Consider the following 9898-nt stretch of genomic DNA (forward strand, 5'->3'; position numbering starts at 1 on the left):
CCAGGAGTGTTAGTTTTCACCATTGGTCTCCACCCTGAAACCTTCGGGTGACTGAGTTACATGCCTGGCTTTTTCATATGGGCGTTAGGGATTTGAACTCTGGTCCTTTATCCTTACATAGCAAGTACCCTTACCCCTTAGACCTATGGTGAGCAGAGTGCTTATGTTGATGATATCTGTGACAGTGTCCATCAAAACCTGGTCGTTGGTACCAGGCAAGAGAACAAGTGTACACAGCAGTGGTGCTGGCCACACTCTAGTTAGTTGCTGTGGCAGAGAAGATCGTGATTGTGCCAGGCCTCAGATCAACCTTGCTAAGTATTGTTCCCTCCCTCTATCCTATTCTCTCTTCTCTGGGAAGAGACTTCTGCCTTTATTATTGACCAATCTCTCCTGAAATAATCTTTGCCTCTCCTAAGCTTTCCCTTCCTATCAGGAAGTGGGCTCTGAAGCCAGTACCGGTCTCACATGCATGCGTGCGCGCGCGCACGCGCACACACACACACACACACACACACATTTGGTTGGAACCTTTCTTTTCCTGACCATTTTACCAGCCTTTTATCCTTTGGTGTAGTTACTGTTTGGCCATGTGGTAGTCCATGGTGGTGAGAGGCAGTGACATTTGGCTAAACTGATGTGCTGTTTCAGTCTGGGAACCATGAATATCCATTGCCACTGCTTGCTGTATGCTCTAGGGACTTTGTGTATTCTACTATACAATATTTGGAAGGATAACATTAGAGCCATCTCACAGATGAGGAAACTGAGGCTTTGAAAAGCAGAGCAACACTCTTGGCTTACCTGGCCACTAAATGGCACAGCTAGAGTTCAAGTCCATGCCCTTGAACATAAGCTAGAACATTTCTACTTTGTCAAGTTGTATCTGATCATTGCCTGCTCTGGAAACAGTCTTGCTCCAGATCTCCTATCTTCTTATGTTTTGCTTCCCTTGCAAAACGTATCAGCTCATTCAGATGATGGTCTGCAAAGAGCTGACTCTGAGACCTCTGCAGGACACTGTGTGCCTGTGAAGACACTGATACCACCAGACCAGATGGCTCCCTCTAGCTCATTCCCAAACTCCCTTCTGGAAGGACAGAGGAACCCAGGAAGGACTATGTTGCATTTACATGCTGGATATGCTACCATGGTTTCCCGGGGGAGAGGTCATGAAGCACACTTAGCCCTCAACAGTGACATTTTCCCATATGGTACCCAGTTTAGCCTGTCAAAGGCATGGCGATCAGATGCCTTAGATACCTAAGATGTAAGACTGGGAAGGACTAAGTCCAATTGACCTCTTTAAGTGAACTAGACCAGCAGTTCATAACCTGTGGGTTTTGACTGCTTTGGAGGGTATGATATATACCTTGTATATCAGATATTTACATTATGATTCATAATGGTAGCAAAACTATAGTTATGAAGTAGCAACGAAATAATTTTATGGTTGGGGGTCACCACAACATGAGGAACTGTATTAAAGGGTTTCAACATTAGAAAGGTTGAGAACCATTGAACTAGATGCTCAATTATGACAAGGACGTCAGAAGTTAAGTTCTAACATGCCCAGCCAAAGGCCTTCAATTCTGTGGGCCTTCGACAGTCTATAGGCAGCACAGAAAGTCAGAGAATTGGAGGTTCCACAGGCTCTGTCGGTCTGCAGCTCCGACTGGGAGGCTGTTTTCAGACATCCTCAGCTGATTTTCATAGAAAAGAAGAAGTCCTCTACAGAAGTGTGTGCACACGGGCGAGCATGTGTTTGTGGTGTGTGTGTGTGTGTGTTCTCTTTAGCAAAGTTAGGCTCAAGAGGTCAAACTTGAGACATAGTAGTTTAGTGCATGACAATTACTGAGTGACTCTTTGGGTGTAGCTGCAAAGTAGTTCCTTCTGTGCTCCTATCATGGCACCTGGTACTTGGTAGGTGGTCAATAGGCAGAGCATGTGCTCAAGTCTTTTGATTAAGACACAAGAGAGGATGCACTAGAGTCCAAGAGATACATTAGTGCAGAAGATCCAGAGACGTTCGTTGACATCAGTTGATTCTTGGACTGAGACAAGGCAGAACAATTTCATAGAAACTTGAAATTCCTCTGCATCAGAGTTACCAGGGGACTAGAGAAAAATCATTTGACATCTGCTTCTGGGCCACCCAGCTCACATTTCCTACTCTTAATATGAAAACTTGACTGCCAGAAATATCCTAGAGTTAAACTGAGATTGTGTAGGAGCTGTGAAAAAATTTTAGTTAAAAGGCACAATAGCCTCTGTAATTCAAACTCATGGGTAATACAAACATTGAGCTTCCTCTCTTCTGCCAGTGAACAGTCAGGGCTAGGAAGAAGGCGTAGTGATAAATGCAGTAGGAAACCCAGCTCCAAGTGTTCTTGGGTGGATGCCTCAAACCAACCTTTGCACGTAGGTTCTTATTAGCAGGGAACACAAGCTTGAGAAGAGACAGTTTGCTGGAATGGATGACGACTGCAAATGAAGAGAGTGTGTTTTTACAGCGTCAAGGAGACTCTGAAGGAAGATGCATCTGTTTTCAAAGACCTTTATACAGTAGTGTTCCGAGCTGATTTAGAAATATGGTTTGTCTCTGGAGCTCTGATAGGAGAGGCATCCTTCTCAGAACCAGCTTATCCTGAGGGTCTGTAGCAAAGGCAGAAATGGCTCCCTGGCACTGAGTTTGGCTCCTGCCTGACTTCCCAACCCTAGGCTGTACCAAGCTCCTTTAGGACTCTAGTTCTCGTTCTCCTGGATCTTTCTGCTCCCATGAGCTTCTTTTTCTTCTGTTACTCTTACCTGGGCCACACACACAATTGAATTCAGAGTAGTCACTGTAGTACACAGGAATGCCCCTCCTAAAATAGCTTTCCTGCAGGAGGAGCTGATGGCAGTATGGGCAACCTCCAGCTCTCAACGTTTGCACACACATCTATTTATGTATCACAACTTGTTTGTGGAGTTCTTGCTACCTGCGACTCTAACACATCTTTAGGGGCTGGCTTCTGTGTCACTGTTCTGTTCTCAATAGGCAATCTCTGAAGGGCACCTGCTGCTTCATATCACAGTGATGGTCTTCTGTGTCTGTTTGCTTATGGATACATCTGTTCATCTCCAGCCCACCTGGGAGCTGCAGGCTGTCAAGGATGGTGTCCTTATGGTCAGGCATTGCTTCTGTGATGTCTAGCACAGTGGCTGATACACACAGTAATGTCAACACATCACCATGGACAAATTATAGATGAATATGTTAATGTATACAGAAAGGTATATGCAACTGGTTGAAACATATCCTCAGAAGTTGGATCCATAGCTAATGAGAAATCATGTAGAAAAGTTGTTTTGGGGTGTTTGGGGTCTCATAGAGGGTCCCAACATACTCAGTTCACCTCCCCATTTGACTATGAGCCCCCTGAATAAGAAAGAGTTGTGTTTATATTTCAAATCCTAAGGAATAAGCAGACAGCCAATGAGCAAGATGTGTAGGGAAAAGTCTTGTTTTCTGCAAATGTCCTATTTACAGAATAAGAAGGCTAGGGCATAAAGAGCAAGCAGCAATAATATAATCCACTTGTTTTGCCAGCTACTTTGGTAAATATTAGCTAATGTGAAGCCCTTTGCTTACTATTGAGATTTACTGGTTTCAATAGAAAGGAACCTAAACGCTGGGGCACATTGCATAACCTACGATACCAATGATAATCTCTAATTGCCCAGTCACTCATAAATGCACATCGGCTGTCTGTGGTTACATTAAATGGCACAGTCCAAGCAAAGTGGGATCTGCATAATAGCAGATCTACCGTGTGACTGATGGGTTTGCTTAGTAGATGGATTTACCTGTTTCCTTGGGCTATCTTAGTTCTCCTCACTCTTTCAACAAACAAATCAACATCATAGGTTAATCCCGTATGTGTAAAGCTCACCCCCAGTAAAGTCCAGTTTTCCCAGATTAAACTTCACAATAATATCTCACAGTTCTTACATAACAGCAGCTGTTGTATAGGGAGATTAATGTGGTATCTTGTTTCTTCCTGGTGTGATCTTATTCTTGTCTTGCAAACATGTTCCCGTCTATGACTCTCTATCCGCCTGTATCTTTGTGATCACCTGGAAAGGTTAGTATTCAGTATGGTTCAGAAAGTCGACTGGGAGATTGATGATAACTAATTGTTTCTAAGCCAAAAGTTATTTGGCATGACTTAGAACTGGAAGAGAGCTATAGAGCGTGGCAAAGGAGAGGGGGGCCATGCTGGCATCCAATCCACTTCTGTTGCCCAGGACCTCAGCTGGTGGTTTGTCATGTCTTAGCATGACGGTATTCAAGCCATGTGAGGTGTGAAATATATATATATATTCCTAACTCCAGGCTTAGTCTGAGAACAGTCACTTGTGTTGGTTTAAACCACACAACTCCACTGTTGAGTTAACCATTGAAAGCTAATGCAAGTGAACACCATGGTGAAGTTTAAGATTTATTAAGGTGGGCTTAAAAGAAGTCAGCCTTTGTACAGACAACGCTGAACAGCACTGTTTGCTTGCTTTGCCCAGCATGGATGCTTCAGATCGGAGTGTGTTCAGAGTGTTGGTAAGTGCAGACCATCCAGAGAAAGCACTATGGGGCACTGCCAGCTCCTGTTTTACCACTTGCGGAGCCAGGAAGTGAATGTTCTATTTTGCTAACACAGTCAAGGAAAACTCAAACGTACTGGGGACATATCTTCACATTACAGAAATACCCTTCACCTTCAAAGTGAAGCAAACTGGAGAAGGGTGGAGGGCATGAAAAACTCGGAAGTTGATGTTTTAGAAGTCATCTTGAATTGTAATGTGGGGTGAAGAGTGGGTGGGTTCCATGGATCATGCTGGCCTTAGAACTGGTAACCTGTAAGAGTCAACTTGCGAGGAAGCATGAGCTTCCACACTCCTGGACAGGTGTATCTATCACCATTGAGTATGGGTATGCACCTTGGTGCATACGCAGTGAATGGGAGTAGCTGGGGAAGAAGCCTTTGGCCTCTGTGCCCCACTTGGGGCTATCCCCTAGTCTGACTCTTGGAGACCTAAGATCAGAGAGGGATAGACAGAGCTCTCTCAGTGTGTGCAGGGCTTGTTTGGCTCTCCTGGTAACTCTTTCTTGTTCTTATTTTTAGAGCCTGGCCTTTACATTTGAAAACACCACTACGGCTGTGGTTTCCTCTCACAGCTCCCACTTTGTGTGGCCGCTGTGTATGTTTACCTGGGTGAAGGACAGGAACGAGACACTGAGGGACATCACTTTTGTTTAAAATGTGTCACTAAGCTAGTTTCGCTTCCTAGTTCTTATGAGCAAACACATTTCTGAAGGGGAATTTTTGAGATCTATTTTTAAAAATATCTTTGCATTTAATGAAAAAATACCACAAAGACAGTGCTAACCACAATGGACACACCTTGATTTTGTGTTTGTAGGGGGTGAGGCAGGGAAGAGGTATTCTAGGCTTAAGACCCTTGAGTTTCACTGTTGTTAGCTGTTTAGGGGAAAGCCCCATCACCGTTTTGCTGGAAATCTCCTCTCTCTCTCTCTCTCTCTCTCTCTCTCTCTCTCTCTCTCACACACACACACACACACACACACACTCACACACCTGTCCTTGATAAGAAGCTGGTGATCAGACACTGTTCTCAAGACAGCTGTATTCTGTTACTATTTGTTATCCACACACACTGATGGAGAGAGTGGTAAGCACTCAGTCTGAACTAGGTGGTGGGATCTAGGAACGAGATTAAACATGGAGGTCCTAACTCCATACAATATCAGTGAAGTTCGGCGTTCATCAGCTTGGAGCCCAGTTGATAGTATGGAATATCAGTGACCACCCTCATTCTCTGTCTGCCAGGAATCTTGGCAGAACATGGTGAATGAGTAGAAGCAGGTATGTAGATCCTCAGATAGAGCCTCTGAGATCACCTGGTGGGCTGTGAGCACCACTGAAAACAATCAAAGGGATGTAACCAGTTCTGTCTTCAAGTGTTCTAGGGAAGCACGGTTTTAGGATAGGGTACCTGACAAATGAGCCAAAGCATGGCTAGAGCTAGTCCAGTGAGCAGTGAGCAGTGAGCAGTGAGCAGTGAGCAGTGAGCAGTGAGCTGAGGGCAGCGATCTGGTGTGCCACTTCCAGCCATGAGTTGCGTCTATGTCTTTGGGGAAGTTACTGAAACTTGTTGAGTCTTAGTGCCTTTATGTACTAAAAGAAGATCTGAACCGAATCAGAATGTCTCTTGATGTACTGGTAGCAGCAAATAAGACAATTTAGGGGAATATATTGACACAGGGAAACATTGACAAGTTTTCTTTTTCAGTTATTTTTACATACTACAAAAATATGAACAGTCTTCTAGGTTTATGATATTTCAAAAATGATTCTATAGCAGCAGGTTAGATTTTTAACACAGACATGATTTGCATAATAATATCTGATAAATAGAAGCACAGGTTATAATGAATTACTCCATTTTTAAGGTCCTGTGGGACAGACTGAAATCATGAAATATTTGAATACATTATCTGTTAGTAACTTTCCACTTGGTGTCTTTCCCACTCTCTATGTGACATAGAAGCTATGTATGGTTTACTCTGGCATCCAGAACAAATGAGTTGGTTTGTGCAAATGATTAACAAGCCTGATGATTTAGAATTTTTCTTTTCAGAGGTTTTTGGATCTGTATGTGAGTCACCTAATTTACTACAGTGACAACTATAATCTTACCAGCCCTCTAATGTGTTTTCAGATCAGGGCACTGACAGAAAGGATGTTCAAACATCTTCGAAGATGGTTTGTCACCCACATATTTGGGCGTTCTCGGCAACGAGCAAGGCTGGTCTCCAAAGATGGAAGGTGTAACATTGAGTTTGGCAATGTAGATGCACATTCGAGGTTTATATTCTTTGTGGACATCTGGACAACTGTTCTTGACCTGAAATGGAGGTACAAAATGACCGTGTTCATCACAGCCTTCTTGGGGAGTTGGTTCCTCTTCGGTCTCCTGTGGTATGTCGTAGCATACGTTCATAAAGATCTCCCAGAGTTCTACCCGCCTGACAACCGTACTCCTTGTGTGGAGAACATTAATGGCATGACTTCAGCTTTTCTGTTTTCTCTAGAGACTCAAGTGACCATAGGTTATGGATTCAGGTTTGTGACGGAACAGTGTGCCACTGCCATTTTCCTGCTCATTTTCCAGTCTATTCTTGGAGTGATCATCAATTCTTTCATGTGTGGTGCCATTTTAGCCAAGATCTCTAGACCCAAAAAACGTGCAAAGACCATTACATTCAGCAAGAATGCGGTGATCAGCAAACGTGGCGGGAAGCTCTGCCTCCTCATCCGAGTGGCCAATCTTAGGAAGAGCCTTCTGATTGGCAGTCACATATATGGCAAGCTTCTGAAGACAACCATCACTCCTGAAGGAGAGACCATTATTTTGGATCAGACTAATATCAACTTCGTAGTTGATGCTGGCAATGAAAACTTGTTCTTCATCTCCCCACTGACTATCTACCACATTATTGACCACAACAGCCCTTTCTTCCACATGGCAGCAGAAACGCTTTCCCAGCAGGACTTTGAGTTGGTTGTCTTTTTAGATGGCACTGTGGAATCAACCAGTGCAACCTGCCAGGTCCGCACATCCTACGTCCCAGAGGAGGTGCTTTGGGGCTACCGTTTTGTTCCTATAGTATCCAAGACCAAGGAAGGGAAATACCGAGTGGATTTCCATAACTTTGGTAAGACGGTGGAAGTGGAGACCCCTCACTGTGCCATGTGCCTCTATAATGAGAAAGACGCCAGGGCCAGGATGAAGAGAGGCTATGACAATCCTAGCTTTGTCTTGTCAGAAGTTGATGAAACAGATGACACCCAAATGTAGCAGTGGCTTTTCCACCTACAAAAGTCCTTTCAAGGACCTAAGGGCTATAGCTGTGTTCAGAAGCATCCAGCAGTTGGGGGGTCTGAAAGCAGGATGAGAGCCTGCAAGGTCTACCAGCACAGTCACCCCTGTACCCCATGGCTATGATTCTATAAGACTCGTAGCTCTGTAAGTCTGCAGTAGTAAGTATACGATGGATACATGCAAATGAAACTGGCATGTGGAAGCCAAAAGGAGCTCATTTGGATCTTCACTATGACTGTGTAAGCTCATACAGTGTTGATGGAAGCAAAGCCATCCAAGGACATGTAATAGAGAAAAGTTGGGAGCTCTAGAAAGCTTCAGGAGCTAGCCATATTTCCTGTTCGATTCTATGGGTGAGAAAGATGCCACTTTTATCTTAAAGTAGACTTTTATCAATGGAAAATCTGTCCCCTGAGTTGGGAAGTGAACCACCCAATCACCGACAATAAAAGACTGTCGTACAAAGAATCATTAAAGGCTCTAACCTTCTCAACCTCTGCTGTTTGAAGCCTTTGTCTGAGTATGGCTCCATGTTTCAGAAGGGGTAAGGTGGTACCCAGTGACTGCACTTCCCTGAACCCACGGTACAGAAGAACAGCAAGGCCCAACCGACTTCATAACTAACCCAGATGCTGCAGCTCATATAGAGTTTGGCCTGAATGATTTCCTGTGGTGCATTAAATGGAGGCCAAGTCCATTGTTCTAGACACTAAATAAACATTCTCTTGCAAAGGAGAATGTTTGAATTGAAAGTGTTGGTGACGAATCTAAAGAGATGACTCTGTCTGTAAAGTTCTTGCTTCACAAGCATGAAGACCTGGGTCTAGACCTCCAACAACCACATACAAAGCCTGACTTAGTAGCATGCCCCCCCAAATCCTAGTACTGGGGAGGTGGGGATAGGAGGATGACTCAGGTTTCCTGGCCAGGTGAATGGGTGAGGTCCCAGTTCAGTGAGAGACTATTAAAAAAAAAATATGGTGAAGAGGCTGGAGAGAAGACTCTGGTTAAAAGCACTGTGGCTGCTCTTCCAGAGAAACCTAGGTTTGATTCCTGGCATGGTACTTTATAACTATGTATAACTCCAGTTTCAGGGCATCTGATGTTCATTTCTGGCCTCCATGAGCACCAGGTGCACAGACATACGTGCAAGGAAAACACCATGCACATACAATGAAAAAAACCAGGTAGAGAATGACTGAGGAAGAAATCTTATGTCAACTTCTGATCTACAGGCACACATCCACACACACACATACACACACACACACACAAACACACACACACACACTCACACAAACACACACACACACACACACACACACATGGCATGGTGATGATATTTTCAATGTTCAGTGGATGGGCTGTGGGGCTACAGGTCTGGTAAAAGAGGTTTTATTCCTTCCTCTTTCAAGATGGTACTGAGGACTGGGAAAGCAGTTAGCCTGGAAGAGGATGTGATGCTAATACTGAATGCTTCTTGTGTTTCTCTGACTAGTGGGTGAACTGAAAAATCTAGGTATGAAGGAGAAAGGAATGAGATAAAGCATCACAGTCAGGATGTTGCTGCTTTCTTGTCTCTGAGGGCCATCCCTACCATCTTCCAAAGGGAACAAGTTAGCAGGAGAATTTACTTTGGAGGAAGCTTCTAATGTAAATGTCTTGTCATTTCCATACCTGTATCATTCCAAATTCCCCTTTGGAAAAAAACAAAAAGTAGAAGTCAAGCTGCTCAAAAATCAAAATATTTTTTTTAATATGAGATTAATAAATTTCTGAAACTGTATGAGCAAAAAGTGTCACTTACATGTTAACGGTGACAGGGTGATTGAGGAAAATATTCTTGCCAAGGTAGACTTTCTCCTGAAGGGGCCAGGACAGGTGAGAAGGAGGCAGACTGCATGTGTTTGTTGTCTGGACTTCCTAGGAGGAAGTGAGCGAGGCTGCAGACAAG

At 44.0% G+C, this 9898-nt stretch overlaps 1 protein-coding gene across 1 annotated transcript; it reads left to right on the forward strand.

Annotated features, from left to right (window-relative positions):
* The first annotated feature begins 4561 nt into the window (after positions 1 to 4561).
* On the forward strand, positions 4562 to 7920 carry LOC114616686 (ATP-sensitive inward rectifier potassium channel 1). The gene is made up of 2 exons (XM_028762119.1): positions 4562 to 4597; positions 6781 to 7920. Exons 1-2 carry the CDS (start codon positions 4562 to 4564, stop codon positions 7918 to 7920), a joined length of 1176 nt encoding a protein of 391 aa, XP_028617952.1.
* The last annotated feature ends 1978 nt before the right edge of the window (positions 7921 to 9898 follow it).

Source organism: Grammomys surdaster, unplaced genomic scaffold (genome assembly GCF_004785775.1).
Source record: "Grammomys surdaster isolate TR1022 unplaced genomic scaffold, NIH_TR_1.0 332985, whole genome shotgun sequence".
NCBI lineage: Eukaryota > Metazoa > Chordata > Mammalia > Rodentia > Muridae > Grammomys > Grammomys surdaster.